The sequence below is a fragment of the Cydia splendana genome, chromosome 7 (assembly GCF_910591565.1).
Source record: "Cydia splendana chromosome 7, ilCydSple1.2, whole genome shotgun sequence".
Lineage (NCBI taxonomy): Eukaryota > Metazoa > Arthropoda > Insecta > Lepidoptera > Tortricidae > Cydia > Cydia splendana.
The window spans coordinates 3373520-3391403 of record NC_085966.1 but is presented as its reverse complement, the minus strand read 5'-3'; the positions used below and the strand labels follow the sequence as shown (position 1 = coordinate 3391403).

The 17884-nt window shown below is 37.7% G+C and overlaps 1 protein-coding gene across 1 annotated transcript in view; it reads right to left on the bottom strand.

The window, feature by feature from the left end:
• The window catches only part of LOC134792018 (uncharacterized), a 158624-nt gene extending 149161 nt beyond the window's left edge, over positions 1-9463 (bottom strand). Inside the window, exon 1 of the mRNA XM_063763134.1 lies at positions 8463-9463. Within this exon, the coding sequence (XP_063619204.1) occupies positions 8512-9399 (888 nt within the window). The 5' untranslated portion in view covers positions 9400-9463 and the 3' untranslated portion in view covers positions 8463-8511. The remainder of the gene's footprint in view (positions 1-8462) is intronic.
• Between the last annotated feature and the right edge of the window lie 8421 nt (positions 9464-17884).

Sequence of the window (17884 nt, the reverse complement as noted above, 5' to 3'; positions counted from 1 at the left end):
CTATTGACTTTCGGCTCGATTCGGAAAATGAATTAGATTTCTACTAGACTTTAACAAGTTACGATACGGATAATTTAAAGATATTTGTAAGATAGATATGTCAAATTTGACGTTTCCGCGATTCTGGAGGTCCTCTTGAACGATTTCGACAAGTTATGACTTAGATATCCAACTCACATCTAGTCGATATCTAATGTAGATCTAGTTGATCTCTAAATCGTCTCAAGATCTTGTGATTATCTCGAAATCCGAATAGGCCTGTTTGACGCTGTCGTTATAGTTTAAAAAAGTTTCGTTTCTTTCCCAATAAAATTTCAAAACATCCTGAAAAAACGACGATTTGATATTTTCGAGAATTTTCAACCCTAGTTTTGAACACATATTAACTCACATTTATAGACGGGTCTATCGCGAATTTATTTGATTACCTACCAAAAACTATAATAATATTATATTATAGGGACAGAAGATAGCCAAAATAGTAGTAGGTAATAGAGATTTAAGGGTAAAATCCACACTAGTCTGTCTTACGTAACCCAAGGTATCCTGTTAATTTGTTGACCGTCTCCGTAATATCAGGCATAAACATCAAATATCTAAGGCCCATGGGCCGTGAAATGAAGACATAACTTACTATAACGACATAGCCTCATTACGTTTAAACTGCTATTATGCTTAGATCGATTTTGTAGTCAATTAAGTTTAGAACAAATTTCGAGATTATCAAGAAATATCTGGGCATTCTAAGACCTATAAAATACCAGGAAAGTCGCTTTTAATCATAATTTATCTTTCCGTTTTATATAATGACTAATTTATTTCCTATCATCATCATCATCATCTCAGCCATAAGACGTCCACTGCTGAACATAGGCCTCCCCCTTGGACCTCCATACGTACCGGTTGGAAGCGACCCGCATCCAGCGTCTTCTGGCGACCTTAATAAGGTCGTCTGTCCATCTTGTGGGTGGACGTCCTACGCTGCGCTTGCTAGTCCGTGGTCTCCACTCGATATCTCCTATACTTCAGTATTAAAATTTTGTTAGCAGATAAGTGATTTCAGATGATAAGAAAAATAATATTTGTACATCTTTTCAAAACTATTATGCCGGTAAAATTATTCCAATTAGTAGACTACTAAGTAGTTAATGACTTAAGTAACGAATATGTACATAATTAATATTCATCTAACTTAAATTTAACGGAACTGTAATCAGTTTTTGTTCGTAGCTCTAGTAAATATTATATTTTGTCCTTGATTTAGCCATGTTTCTCCCATCATTAGGAATTAGATAAAGACAGGCTTTTTGGTAGAAAACCACTGTATTTTCTAGCCAGGCAATACTAAGCATATTTACCTACTGTACTGAAAACTTAAACAGCTAAAAGGAATTGCAAAGTAAAACACATTTCCAAGAAAACGTTTTTCGTCCAATATAAAAATGAAAAGCAATCAAGTCATTGCAGAAACTTTTCCGTTCGAACTAAGTTCGGCTTTCGGCTTTTTGAATATTTGATTTCATATTCAAATTTACGATTTCGTTTTCTAAATGTTAAGAATTCTTTAAATATTTCGAGATGTGCGCCGATTATCCGTTTCACATGGAAATATTTTCATTTCATGTTCACCTCATCACTCATGTTTGTTTAGCGAGTTCTTGTTGGAGAAAAGTAAAAAGTTTGTTTCCAGTAATTTATTTTACGTAAGTATTAAAGTATAGCCAAGAAATGTGTCGCAAGATAAGCGCGGACGTGGCCGGTTCAGATGGAGATGGCGATGGCGGGGCGACTTAGACACTTTCATAAGTAGGTAACTGGCCAGAAGTACATCAACGAGAGTTAAGCTGATCGAAGAGAAAGACTTTGGCCATCAGACCTGCTAGAATGAGTTACATTCTTGCACTCAACTCGATACATCTTGCGCGACTTCAATTATAGACTCTTATTTTAAACTGGACTATTTCTGAACTATTTCTTGATTTAAACTGGATAATACACTGAATAAATTATATTAAACAATAACCACGTTGGTTAGTAACAAAATATTATAACAAAATTATAAAATATAGGTATGTACATACTCGTACTCACTAAAAAGAAACTTATGATGCACAACTGGGGTATCATTTCATAAGTTATATGCAAGTTTTTACTTTGAAACTCCACGCAGCAACTTTAACTGGCATTTTTACAAGCACTCTTGAAGCGTCCAGCCCCAGTTCCACAAAAAACCGTCCCTAGTTTCGCACTAAAAAAACTTTTCGAACTCCAAACATTTTCATAGTCCAATTCTCGAATTTCTCGAGTTACACCGGACTTGTGGAATTAAATTAAAATGTTACAATTTATGGGTGGGCGGGCGTCATAAATTTCGTTCTCTAATTGGCCCGAGTTCGCGGGCCGTAAACTCTTTTACAGCCCAATAGCACTTTATTAAATACTAGCAGGCCTATTCGAACTGCACCTGACGTCAAACAGATATTTTACGGTTTCACTCACGTATTTTAGTCACTCGCGCGACATGTTTCGGAGAGCCTAGGTACGTCTCAATTTTCAAGCACTAACAGTGCATGAGTGAGTAGCGATCACGACGGGCGGACGAGTGACTAAATTAAGTGACTGAAGCCGTAAAATTAGCTTAGATAAAGATAAAGATGGTTTATTATTCAAGTAGACATATTACAATGCGCTTATGAACGTCAAATAAAGCTACACTGGCTCCAACCCTTCACCTCTGCCTCGAGAAGATTTAAAGCTTAAAGCTAGTATGTCTTACGATGGTTTCAATTCGATTCTTCTTCTTCAGGTGCCTCTCCAACTAGTGATGGTTAGCAGTCAGCACCGCTTGTTGGTCCTTGGCGAGGCGAATGAGTTCGGCCACCCTATGAATCCCGGTTCTCGGATGTTACGCAACCACGATTACCTTTGACCGCCATTTTTCCTTTTTCCACCGACATTTCCCATCATGATCAACATGATATTGGAATCATGAGTTAGCTGTCACTCGCGCGTTCATTTCGCTCTCACTTGTCTGTACATGTATTAGTGCGAGCGAGCGAGACGCCCGCGTATATGATGGCTAACTGATATGATTCCAATATGATTCATATCGTTTTGATGTCTGGTGTCATGCGAATCGGCCTGTAGCCTGTGCCGATTGTGCACGAGTGTGAAGAAAATTTGATGGATAAGTTTTGACTGTATTGGCTTGTTGAACTGATTGCTTTGTTTGACGACAAAGTCAGATCAAAATCAAAAGCAGATTGGCAATTGTGAGCCCGGCTCAGATATTGAAATTACATTGGTATGTTAGTAAAAGCTTTTTTCAGGCCAATTACTATTGAATGCTAGCACGGATTGCAGATAAAAAATGCAATAAATGTAAAAAAACCGGACAAGTGCGAGTCGGACTCACCCACCGAGGGTTCCGTACTTTTTAGTATTTGTTGTTATAGCGGCAACAGAAATAAATCATCTGTGAAAATTTCAACTGTCTATCTATCACGGTTCATAAAATAAAAAATAAGAGATATGAGATACAGCCTGGTAACAGACAGACGGACAGGCGGACAGACGGACAGATGGACAGTGGAGTCTTAGTACTTATTAGGGTCCCGTTTTTAATACCCTTAGGGTACGGAACCCTAAAAAAAAACAATAACTTGCTGTATAGTTTTTTTTTGGATATAGGAGGCAAACGAGCAGACGAATTGCCTGATAGTAAGCGATTACCGTCACCCATGGATACCCGCAACACCAGAGGGGTTGTAACTGTGTTACCGGAGTTTAAGATAGGAGTATGGTATTTTCTTGAAGGTCTTATCGGTCCGAAAATACCGTAAGCGATAGTTCATTGTACAGTTTAGCTTACAGCTGCTGTACGAGTCAGAAAGTTAAATTATTAAGAATGACTTTATTAAGACGCTAAAACTACAGTCAGCCAATAAAACGGGTTATTTGAAAGTAACAGGCGCTAGTGCAGTCGTATTTTCGAGTAACGGTCGCCTTTACGAGGTAATTCGGCTGATTATACCTTGTATATCTCTGTTTATTACACTGCAAGGCTACGGAAAGGAATATGAGACGACCAATCATTGTTTACGGTTCGACTTTAGAAGCGATTTTCAATTGTCGACATGCATTTAAAGACAAGTAATTCGTTTCAATTTAATTCGATTTCAGTCTAATAGTAACTAATCGTCTCTTTAAATTACTGAAAACGACTATTACCTATTGTATGTATTACTAAAAACGACTGCACTGTTGCCTCAAAATATCACACTGGTAACGGGGTTAAAAAGGAGTTGAAAGCTTGAATCCATTACAAATTACTTTGACTGCCCCCCCTGCCTACCTGCCAGGGGGTGGCGGATGTCTACCGGGCTCAATTAGCTTAGCTTTACGTATATTACATGTGTGCTAAGTGAATTCATCCGATACCAAAATTTGCACCCTATGACACTACTTCCCGTACTATAAATGATGTAATCAGTCAAAAGTCAGAATTATGTAATGTAGTTTGACTGGATACACCATCTTGCCCCAATGCCCTGTTTTGTTTATTCCCCAATACGCACAATTCTTACTAAGTTACATTAAAACGCATTAATACGTGAGGAATACCTACACAACATTGCCTTAGCAAAACTTTTCAAATATTTTTAATAACTTGTATTTAATTTTATTTTTTTATATATAATTGACCGGAGCGTAGCGAAGGTCTACGTTTCGACTGGAGCATTTTGCTTTTGTATGTCCGGATGTTCTCCTCTACAAGTCGCAATTCTTAACCGAATCTCGTGAAATTTTGTGACTGGATTCTATGTCTAAATATTTTTTTTTTGACCGTCCGGTTTTTCGAATTTTTTTAAAATGGCGGAGTTGTGATAGCTCGCGCCTAAACAAATAGTGGTATCGGTACCATACGAGTGTTTTCTTTTTGAGATATGTTTATAGATTAAATGGCCTAAAATTCAGAAAATTTATTTCGCTGGTTTCGGAGGTATTGAGATATTTAATTTTAACTAATTTTAATTTGAGAAGGAGTAGCTAAATTTCGTCAACCCGTCTAAGAACTATTTGGCTCAGTATGTAAACGTTCGCTTTTTCTGTTTGCACAGAGGGTCTGGGTTCGATTCCCAGTAATTGTATGCTGGGATATTATAACTTTTTGTATTTTTTTTTACACATAAATTTCGTATTGTTTTTTTTTAATTTACTATATTTAAAGCTCTTAGCACCATGTTATTTAAAGCTCTGCTCGCGAGGTCTACAGCTCACAGAGCCACTAGTATATTATTGTAGACTGTTCCGCTTCATAGTTATATCACAAACGCACTTGAAATGAATAACACCCTTCGTAAATCTAAAACGTATAAGACATAACCCGAACACAATATACACAAGACCTGACTTAAAAGATATAAAAGATAAGATAAACATCAAAATTGAGCATGCCATAAAGAACGGGCGTAAAGATCCAACGTGTTTCCTGGCTTTAGAAATCACGCCACATTTCGTTGCAGGGTTCTTTGCAGCGTGAACTTGGATCGGAATAATTTTCAATAAAACATGTGATGCGTACTCGAGTTTCCTTCATAAACAGAAAGCCCTACTACGGTAAGCAATGTAAGCACGTGATTTGAGAATAAGTCAAGTTACCATGGAGATTTTCTTTAAAAGCACATTTAATGCTAATAATTTGGCTTATTTCAATAACACTTCTCTCCAAGGTAAAATGGAGGTTTAGGTAGTCACCAAGATAAACGTAGTGTCCATCAATAACAATTTCATTGAAGTGAAAACATCTTTCGTTGGGCATTTTTTGAGATGGTAAAAACCATTGAACTCGCGACACTGTTACCGTTACCGTAACCGACACCTCTGTATACCTTATCTATAATATATAAGTATTTACATAATTATAATAGCCCCGTTTACACGAGTGTTGAGTTTCGGTTCAGTTAATTCAGTCTTCACTTCTATCTGAACTCCCGGAGTGCCACTGTTTATTTTAGACAAAGAGAATAGATAGTATAGAGGGCTATTGCCAAAGTAAATTTTGTAGTCACGGTACATGTACTGCCATCTATCGACACACGATTAAAACTTAAAATAAAATTGAAAATGTATAAATTAATCAAAATATGTTTACGGATAAATGATTTTTAATTTTTATTGTTCCATACTGACCCATGTTCTTTTACTGATATGTGTTAAAATTGTTAAATATCAAACGGTGTCGTCAACGCCATCTAGCCGAGAATAGGCCAAAGGTATGGCGCCATCTATTCGAGAATGACTTTTTCTTGATTTCCGAGGCACGTTTTTTTCTCAGACTTTATTTATCTTATACGCAGTTATAATATATCTCTGTTTTAGACAAGCTGCCCAATTCGAACTTTAAGATACGTCAATTAATAGATCTAGAAACGATATGGATTATATGTGTCAGTGTCAAAAGTGACGTTTTTGTTTGAAGAAACGTCACATTTGACACTGACATATTTACCTAATCCATATCGTTTCTAGATCTATTAACTGACGTATCTTGAAGTTAGAATCGGGCCTAAGGTATCTGAGCAGGTTTTTTCGGAAAAGTAAGCACTACAATGAGGCAGGTGTGTTAGGTAGGATAGGATCAGTTGCTTTAAATAAATACAATCTAAGTATACTTTATTCTACATCTGAACAAAATTACATACATTTGTTTTTCTACAAATGATGTAGCAGTCAATTAAATACAACCCAAGCCTACGTAAAACTAGATATTTTAAATCGACAAAATATGAGAATATGCCTGAAGGTTACATTTATGAAGATATTTTAACACAATTCTGCATTGCTCTAGGCCACTCTAGGGTATGTACAATCTGTTTTTGGTTTCGGTGTTTTTCACTATGAATGAATGAATGAAATGAATGAAAACATTTATTTTCAGGCAACTATTGGCCCATAGATAAATACCTTAAAACTAGCATACATATTATTACAAAATATATCTTAAAACTAAAAACACAATTATGGCTGCGATGCAGTTCGCAACCCCGCAGTGTCAGGGAGCCGGCCGCGGAACCGCCGGAACTTGACACCCTTCGGCCAAAACTCCTCCTTGGTGAAGGTCGCTAGATGTTCAGTCGGAACGCTCAGCACAAAAGAATTAAAATTCACACTGTGTCGAATTAGTATTAGGTGTCACTGTCAGTTGCAAAAATAAGTGACCCACCCTACATAGAAATTTGTTTTCAGGGGGGTCAGCTACTCCTGCAGCTGACTGTACGTATGGTGTTGATTGAAACTATAAATCTGACGTTTGATACGCAAACCGATAGTACCGTATCGGATATCGAATGAAACATGATCGTAAAATGGAACGCACCTTTTTACGATAACTCGGGATAACTGGGAACATGTAACTCACGAGGCTTCTAATGGGACTTTACTCTTGCAATATAAAAAATAACCCTTACCCTTTTGATATAGAGACTATTATTGCGTAAGTGAAAATAGGTTTTAGTGGCCGTTCGATCTGCTTTTATTTATGGCTTTTTATTTTTGAATTGGCAGCGTGAATAACAAAACTGGTTTTGTGGCGGATTGTAAGTCTGCTTCTAATGAAAATGGAACGTACTTAAATCTTTTATTTTATTTAATAAAATACTTTTTTAATTACACAAACGGGTCTACCGCGATATAATTTCATTGTTTTTACCTTTAATTCCGACGTTTCAGCTGAGTTGCACCAGCTGTGGTCACGGAAAGACATCTTCCGAACCACAAAACGTCAAAAAAAACACGGAACACGGCAGGTCTTTCCGTGACCACAGCTGGTGCAACTCAGCTGAAACGTCGGAATTTTTTTGTGTCTTGACATTTTAATTAAACTTGACTGCGCATGACTTTAATTTTTAAATTAAATCTCATATATAAATTTTATTATTTTATTATATTTTATTATTGCTTATCAATTTTATTTATTTTTTATCAATTATCAAATGCTCAGTTAATTTATTTTTAATGTCTAGTCATTGATCTCTATATTATATACCAATTTTTATTGATTTTAGTTTTAAGTTTTGACATTTTAATTGAATTGGACTGCGCATATATTTACAGTGTTTAACCTTAATTTTTAATTTTTATTTTATAGTTTTAAATTTTAATCTTTTAATAATCAATGAATTTTATTATTAGTAATTTATCTTATCATATGCTAAGTTTAATTTGATTGTAATGTCTAGTCATGAATCTTTAATGTTATACCTCTACCTAATTTTTATATTTTTAATTTTATCTTAAATGTATACTATGGATCGATGTTGTCTGGAATAAATGATTTATTATTATTATTCTCTTTATTCATTTCTCATCTTAAGTTAGGTTATTTATAATATGAATATAAAAGTAAAATATAAAAACACTTACAAAACAATAAAAATGAATATAAACACATTATAAAAAACCTAACCTAGGGTGCCGCCAGCAGCGGGGCAAGGCCCAAGCTACCGGTGGTCAGGGCTGCAGAGAGAGGAACCGGCGGACTATCCGCGCCGTGTCCAAGATCACCGCCTTCTGCATCTGACCCTTGATCCAACCACCTAGCGAGAGTCTCTCAAGATGTTGGTCGAGACTCTTCGCTATTAGACCGTTCACTGAAACGACTATCGGGACAATGATCGTCGAATCAACATCCCACATGGCGGTTATCTCGTGAGCCAAGTCTAGGTACTTACTGGACTTGTCCTTCTCGGCCTTCACGAGATTCTCATCATGGGGGATGGTGATGTCAACGAGCACGGCCCGACGTTGCGATCGATCTATTATCACAATGTCAGGCTTATTGGCTACAATAGTCCTGTCTGTGATGATAGATCGATCCCAATAGAGCGTGGCATGACCATTCTCGAGAACAGGCGCAGGTAAGTACTTGTAGTACGGTACTTCGCGGTCCACAAGGCCATATAGAAGAGCAAGTTGCTGGTGAATAATTCTGGCTACGAGATTATGTCTGTGCAAGTACTCGCCGTTAGCAAGATGAGAACAACCGGAAATGATATGCCTGAGTGACTCTCCGGGATGGCGGCATGCCCGACAAATGTCGACCGTACCGTCCTTCAGGATATATTTCCGATAGTTGTTCGTCATCATCACTTCGTCCGCAATTGCACAGGCAAAACCCTCGGTTTCTCCGAAGAGGTCACCGAATCGTAACCAGTTCACCGACGCGAGCAGGTCCACATCGGGTCCCGTGAGGGCCTTGTAGAACCGCCCGTGTAGCACCTTACTCTCCCATGCCGCCTTGCGATCCGCAGTACTTAGTACCACAGGTTTGCGCCAGTTCTCGTTTGCCAAGGAGAGCGGCGTGAGGTTCCTGTCTACTGCCACCACATCACGATGCATCCCACACTCGTTGTTAAGGAAATAATTCCTGAGATTGTACACCTCGCGGTTGTGGAGATCCTTGGCGTTTAGGAAGCCTCGGCCTCCACACTTCCGTGGGATGTACAATCTCATAACTGACGAGCGTGGGTGTAGCATGCGATGTGTGGTCAGCAGTGACCGGACCCTCCGATCCAGGGCGTCCAGCTCGGTCTGAGTCCACCTTAGTATGCCAAAGGAGTATGTGAGTAGGGGCATTACCCAGGCGTTGAAGGCGCGCACTTTGTTGCCTCCTGACAAAAAACTGTTAAGGACTTTTGTGAGCCGACTGAAAAAGCGCTCCTTCACCGACCGTCTAATACCCTCGTCCTCAATACCCAACGACTGTGACATACCAAGGTATTTATAGGTTTCTGATTCAGAGATAGATCTGAAAGACATTGTCTCAGAAAGTTGTAAATTTGTTGAATTTACAACCCTCCCCCGCTGTACACGCATAACCGCACATTTATCGACACCAAACTCCATGTGGATGGCACTACTGAAGACTTCGGTGGTTTTCAGTAGCTCCAACAAGTCTTGGCTATTTGGTGCAAATAATTTGAGGTCATCCATGTACAGAAGGTGAGAAATGACTTCACCCTCTCTCCGAAGCCGGCAACCTAGTCCCAAATCCTTCAGCAGGGTGCTGAGGGGATTCAAAGCTAGGCAGAACCACAGGGGACTCAGACTGTCGCCCTGAAAGATTCCTCGCTCAATCCTTATAAAATCCTGCGGGCCAGGGCGGTCATCCCGGCCTCCTGGTTGACGAAGGACTGTGGTCCACTGTCTCATACACGCGCTTAGGAAGGCTCTCAAAGCTGCATCAACTTTATACAGCTCTAAGACCCTCCCCAACCATGAATGAGGCACCGAATCATAGGCCTTCTTGTAGTCAATCCAAGCGGCCGAGAGGGCACCCCTGTTCCGCCAGATTTGTTGGCAAATGGTCATGTCTATGAGGAGGAGCTCTTTAGTACCACGGGACCCAACCCTACATCCATTTTGAGCGGAAGCCAGAATGTTGTTTGCGACAATGTGCGCGTTGATTTTTGCTCTCAAAATGGATGTAAGGAGCTTGTAGAGTGTAGGCAAGCATGTGATGGGTCTGTAGTTCTTCGCTTCCGTGGTACTACCTTATTTATGAAAAGAAATTTTAAAGGACGTCCGTCAGTGTCAGCGGTTTTTTTTTTTTTTATTATTATTATTATAAAAACAATGAAATTATATCGCGGTAGACCCGTTTGTGTAATTAAATATGTGTACAAAACGCGAGAGTTTAAAGTGTTAAAATACTTTTTATTAAAAAAATAGGGAATCCTTGCTTAAAACCTTGTTTTAAGCAAGAGAAAAAGATGATTGAAATGGCAGAGAATGCGTTCTGGCATAGTACGCCATTCGGAATTTCATGTTAGAACTGATTTTACCACTAGATTTTTGGTGGAGTAAAACATCGTGAGGAATCCCGCATACATCCGTAAAAAAATTCAGGTACACGTGAAGTCTCCAACCCGCAATGGGCTAGCGTGGGGACTATAGCCCAATCCCTGTTTCGCATGAGACGAGGCCGGTTCCCAGCAGTGGGACGTATATAGGCTGAATTATTATTATTACTCCAGCTCCGAACATGTCTGGGCTAAGAAATGACGAATGATTTTTTTTTCATTTGTCACCTTTAGGGCCCAATACTCTGATCTGTACAAGACACCAAGTTTTATGACTATTTAATTTTATCCTTCAATCTAAGGGGCCCACAGCTGGTGCAGAGTTTAGACTATTTGTTTTCCATAATATAAACGAAATCACGAAGAGTACGTTTTTATCATGCTTATAACTAAACTCGTTTGCAATCACGTACCATACGATACGTAAATATGTAAACTGCGGACCTTTTCACTACATAACAAGCTATACAATCGGATAAACTCGTATATTTAATGCTGACAAAATTTCGTGGTTTAAAATGTTCGGGTAATGAGGCATCACGTTGACGGCATGGTAATGATGCTGATGTACAGGGAATGAGGATTTTGGATAATTAGTGTAAGTACTATACAATGTGGCTTCCACTATGAGGCTTTAAATGCAGGTTTCCATTTTACTCGCCAAATGAAGCTACTTTTATTAAGGGACCAACCTCGGAAGCGCGGAAAAAATATAGGCTGTTTCATACATTTTGGCTGATCAGATGTCGATGTTTTCTATGGGAGAGCCAACATTTTTTTACAATTTCGCCGGGATTGGTGCCATGATAAAATTAGCTCAGCTTTGCGAGTAGAATCGGACCCTGCATTTAAAGTCCCGTAGTGGAAGGCACGCTGTAGATTATGTATAGTTAAAATTACACAGGGCAACAACAGGCAATCTTTAACGGTAGGTAGCGTTCAGATTCAGACTACACCAGCATTACAGCTGCAGTATTGCGGCGCGTCATTGCTGCCACGAATATCATTAATCCGGGCAGCAACATCGACTTTGATTTTACAGTAATGCAGTTGGCAGTAATGTCACGCTGCAATACTGCTGCAGTAATGCTGCCGACTATATTACTGCAGAAAAGGTCAAATTTAATGTAAATGTCTTTTTTTATTGGTTTTTATTGAGCTGAGCAGCTGGTGCCCTTTGCTCATTAACTGACTTGAGCGTCAAGTGCGCGAGAGGCACACTGAGCTTTATGTAAATGTCTCGATAAAATAACCTTTTTAGCAGTAGTACCTTTACCGGTGAGATAACTTGCTGTTCATCCAGACACATTCATCCAGAGCTGAACATACATCCGTATTTTATTCTTATTTTACTTTGCTCACTCGATACTCCTACAGTTTTCCCTATTACAATCAGCACGATCCCACTTCGTTAAACTTCGGCCACTTTGCCTTTTGTTTCCGATGCAGTGGATAACTTTTTGCATGGTATTTTTTTCAACATTTTATGCCTACTACACACCCCGCAGTCATTCACTCGGTTCACGCTTCGCTCGATCGCGTGTGGAGTTACTAATCCTATTGTACATACCTTTTTTGGAAAATCTATTCGTAATTTTAAATACTAATTTTATGCTCCGTACAAAACTTCGTTTACGGAGCTCTTGTGGGCACTTTTTTCTTGAAAACCGGTTAAATGCATTTTTTTACAATTACCGTAACTAATGGATGCTTTGTGACACAAAACATTATATAAGTACTACTTTTAAAAGGACCCTTTACTGTTTCATGAAATACTGTTGTGAACAACAACGTTAGTATGTCAATATATATTCCATAAAAATGACATAATTATTTTCATAAAACTTGAGAGTAGGTACAAATTTAATAGACTATTACGCAATCAGAGATTGATCAGGGGACATAGACAATGTACAATCCTACCATTTCTTATCATTATTTGCTGCGTCATGATAACTATTTTATTCAGAAAATGTATAAATTATGGCAGCAAAATTACAAAACCTTTGACTATAAAAATACCGTGACACAAAAACTTTCGTACATCCGATCCAGTGCTCAATGTTATTTGAATGTGCGTTCCCGCTGGCCATTTCGCGAACGCCGTTGGAAAAAATGCAGCCACGGCTGGAATTCATGCCATTTGAGCCAAAAGTTCCTATTGGATGTACGAGTGTGGGCGAATCGAGGTTTTTACTAGACTCGGCGGTAAGGAATCGATAGGGCATTAATATCGTTACCTGGCCCCGTAGCCATGCCAATCGCTAACGCTCCGTAGCGAACGAAACGCAACTGTCACTGTCACACTAATATGGAAGATGATAGAGAGGCACAAAGCGATTCGATGACGAAGCGTAAGCGATTCTCACCTTGGCTAGGCCGCCAGGTGGGCCTAACCCAGATGGCAGTCGTTGATTGGGAGCGCCATTATATATTAGAAACTTAAATACTTATGTATGGAAATAGTCACGTGACTTTTCGTAGCATCTCATACCGATTAATTATTTTCTTTTTGTTTGACGTTTTTTATCACTGTCCTCTTAGCTAGGCCATCTGAAAGGCGCGAGAGTACGGCCAGATGCAGAGAAAAAAACCGGACAAGTGCGATTTGGACTCGCCCACCGAGGGTTCCGTACTTTTTAGTATTTGTTGTTATAAGCGGCACAATTCATGAGATATATGAAATGAAAATATTTATTTTCAGGCAACTATTGGCCCATAGATAAATACCTTAAAACTAGCATACATAATTATTATTACAAAATATATCTTAAAACTACCAGCCTGGTGACAGACAGACAGACGGACGGTGAGTCTTAGTAAAAGGGTCCCGTTTTTACCCTTTGGGTACGGAACCCTAAAAGTAAATATATCTTAAAACCACCAGCCTGGTGACAGACAGACAGACGGACGGTGGAGTCTTAGTAAAAGGGTCCCGTTTTTACCCTTTGGGTACGGAACCCTAAAAGTACCTCCTGTACACAAACTTCTATGCAGGGTACACAAACTTCTATACCTTATCTCTGGAGCTGGCTGCGCTTCGCTCATGAGCTGTCATTCGTCCATTTTGTACAGCTAAATCGAGACAGCATGTGACTAGTATTTATTATGTTTAAACTGATCACAGTTTTACCATGTTCCCAAATATTAGAACGTGCACAGCCCAAGATGAAGCTCCCTGGAACAGAGGGAAGTGACTGACCGCAATTTTTAAGATTTTAGCCAGCTGCCAACATTAACTTTAAGAATATGTCATACAGGTAGAGCAGACTAAGGCTCAGAACGGGTTTAAAATAACCCGTTAAATTACCGGCACAAAACCGGTTAGTAAGAAAAACCTTGAAACTTCTCCAAAAACCGATTAAAAAATAATTAGGAACTATGCACGTTTTAAGATAATAACGGTTTAAAAAACAGTTATCCTAGTTTTAGATCGGATAACTATTTTAGAAGAACCCTCGACTCACCCGTTTTTAATAAGCTTATGGAATGACACAGCCGTGAGCACCGCAGCCTGATTGAGTACGTATGAAACGGCCAAGTATTTGTACCTGCGATTTTTACCTAGTATTTTTGCCTAGCGTTTCGATTCGATGGAATTGAAGGATTAGTTCTGTTTTATGGGTTTTAGGGAAATTTCCAGGTGGTTGATAGGTACTACCAATCTACCAACTTTGGTAGGTTGGTTTCAGAAGAGTTCACTAAAATGCTTATGTAGGTAAAACCTTGTGGTTTATTGTGAGGATTTTAAATTAAATGAATTAGTTATGGTGCGTATGTACAAAAATGCGTTAATAAAATTACATTATTCATATTTCAGTTCTTTTCACCGCAAAACATAGTGCTATTAAGTATTAAGAGGCAAAAAAAATGACAAAGGACTTAACATACAAACGCACGAACTATCAGAAAAAATGTTTTTTTTTTTGCATCAGAACTAAGTTATTTAAATAAGGGTGACATTCCATTTCTGACCGCAGCTGCACTACTAGTACTGAATGCGTCGCTGTTACTGTCAATTTCCATAGTAAAATTGACAGTAGTGCAGCTGCGGTTGGAAATGGACTGTCACCTTAATAGTCACACGACGTCACACCTAAACCAAGAATTTTGAGTTAGCTTTAGGCCAAAATAGTTGGGAGGTTTTGAAAATAGTAGGGACCTACCTGTATATCAAACACACCAAAACGGGTATGTTCAAGAGAATCGCTTAGCCGTATTGAGCCGTTGACGAAGACAAATTATGTTTATTACTGTATGTCTGTCTGTTTTAACCGGATTAGCATAACGTGACGTTAGCGTAATCCGGTTTACGTGTGATTTGATGTAATTGCGGTGGTACTGTTTGATGGTTAAACTAAATCACAATCTAGGTGATGGCAATTTTAATAACAAAACTTCCGTGAGACACAGACATATTAAATATATTAAGAACGGGTCACTCACGTACGGCGGCTCGGTTTTTCAACTTAAAATACGTGAGTGACTCGTTCTTACTCGTAATATATTTAATATGTCTAGGTGATGGCCTTTGTATTCAACAAAATAATAAAAGTCATCTTGGAAAAAGGTCACTTCTGTGGACAATACAATAAAAGTTAACAACTTTGGTACACAATATATCCCTCACATGTAACCCCTAGGGCTTTGCAGGTGTCCATTAGGTGATTCGTCTTGTTTGCCTCCTCTTAAAAATAACTATAGAAATGTAAAACCCCCGGTCAACTAAAGTAACCAAATATAAGCAGAAAAAGAACACCATTTATAATTATTTAGCCTTAACGAGGTTGCCTCGGCGCCCGTAACATAATATTTTTTAATTAGAGATAATAATCTCTTAATTAGAGTTTTACTGGAACTTTCTGCTTAATGGTCCATTAAACGATGGTCGGTGAATACAACACATACATGCCTCTGTAGGGCGTAATAAAACGTATTATGATTTAACTAGAAAATTAAAATAAATAGTAACAGGCGAAGGAAATTACGTTCGTTTTAAGAATGAAAAAACCTAATTGAAACTCGAGACCACAGTAAAATAATTTCGAATGAACAAAATATAATGGGATTCTCGAAGATTTTATTTTTTTATAACCTGACTCAATATTAACATTTGTATTATCTGTAACATGTAACTGGTTTCTTCCAAACGAAACGTACTTATTCATGATAAAAATTTACAAATTTTGTTTGAATTAAAGAACCTCTATACCTCTAACGAAATTCGAGACCACGGTAAAATAATTTCGAATGAACAAAATATAATGGGATTCTCGAAGATATTATTTATTTTATAACCTGACTGAGACTCAATATTAACATTTGTATTATCTGTAACATGTAACTGGTTTCTTCCAAACGAAACGTACTTATTCATGATAAAAATTTACAAATTTTGTTTGAATTAAAGAACCTCTATACCTCTAACGAAACTCGAGACCACGGTAAAATAATTTCGAATGAACAAAATATAATGGGATTCTCGAAGATTTTATTTATTTTATAACCTGACTCAATATTAACATTTGTATTATCTGTAACATGTAACTGGTTTCTTCCAAACGAAACGTACTTATTCATGATAAAAATTTACAAATTTTGTTTGAATTAAAGAACCTCTATACCTCTAACGAAATTCGAGACCACGGTAAAATAATTTCGAATGAACAAAATATAATGGGATTCTCGAAGATTTTATTTATTTTATAACCTGACTGAGACTCAATATTAACATTTGTATTATCTGTAACATGTAACTGGTTTCTTCCAAACGAAACGTACTTATTCATGATAAAAATTTACAAATTTTGTTTGAATTAAAGAACCTCTATACCTCTAACGAAACTCGAGACCACGGTAAAATAATTTCGAATGAACAAAATATAATGGGATTCTCGAAGATTTTATTTATTTTATAACCTGACTCAATATTAACATTTGTATTATCTGTAACATGTAACTGGTTTCTTCCAAACGAAACGTACTTATTCATGATAAAAATTAACAAATTTTGTTTGAATTAAAGAACCTCTATACCTCTAAAATATTTTTAAATCTTAAAAGCAAACATAAACACTATTGTATATTTCATTCGATGGCGTGACGTGCGTTCGCGTTATGTCTATTTTTGTATGGGATTATGAACAGCGCGCCAAGCGGGACGTTTTGGAAACTCAAAATCCCATACAACGTAACGCAAACGCGTACGTCACGTCACCCTATCGAATGCAATTACACTAGAGGTACTGAAATTCCAGGCCGATTCATGCAGCTGCTCATAATTATTAGCAAAGTTACAATTCTCTCATCATCATCATATCAGCCAGAGGACGTCCACTGCTGGACATAGGCCTCCCCCAAAGAGTGCCACAATGACCGGTCTTGCGCCACCCGCACACCACCGCCACACTTCTCTATATTCATCATTGAATTATATTGTAAATTATTAATTTAACACTCAAGTACCTATTATATAATCATTTTATAAAATAAGGGTCCATTCAAATAATACAGAAATAAAGCTGTGGATTTTATTCATAACCTGCTACGTCATTTTACATATGCCTAGGTAAGCCAGCAAAAAGTAGAAATGAAAAAAATCATAAGCGGGCAAATTGCCGAGGGTTAAATCGTTATTATATTATTATTAAACCCAACGCGTATTTAATGTTGGGTATTAAAGTCAGCTTTTTACGCGTATACCGCAAAAGAGAAATTAATTATATTCACATTGTGAATATTGGTCGCTACCGCAAAATGTTTGGTATGTTTGCGTACCTACACAATGGTAGATTAAAATGAAATAATACATTGAGATTTAACTGTAACATTGCTAAAGGTTAATAATGATTATTTTTAGAAAAAGATTTTTAAAAACAAAAAAGCACACAATAGAAGTAAAATGCTGACTACACATCCGTCCATTGTTTTTTGAATATTTTTTGCAAATATTATTTTACAACGCAAGTACCTACAATGAAAATTGTTATTGGTTGGGATGTTACGTCTGCTTTGCGGAACTT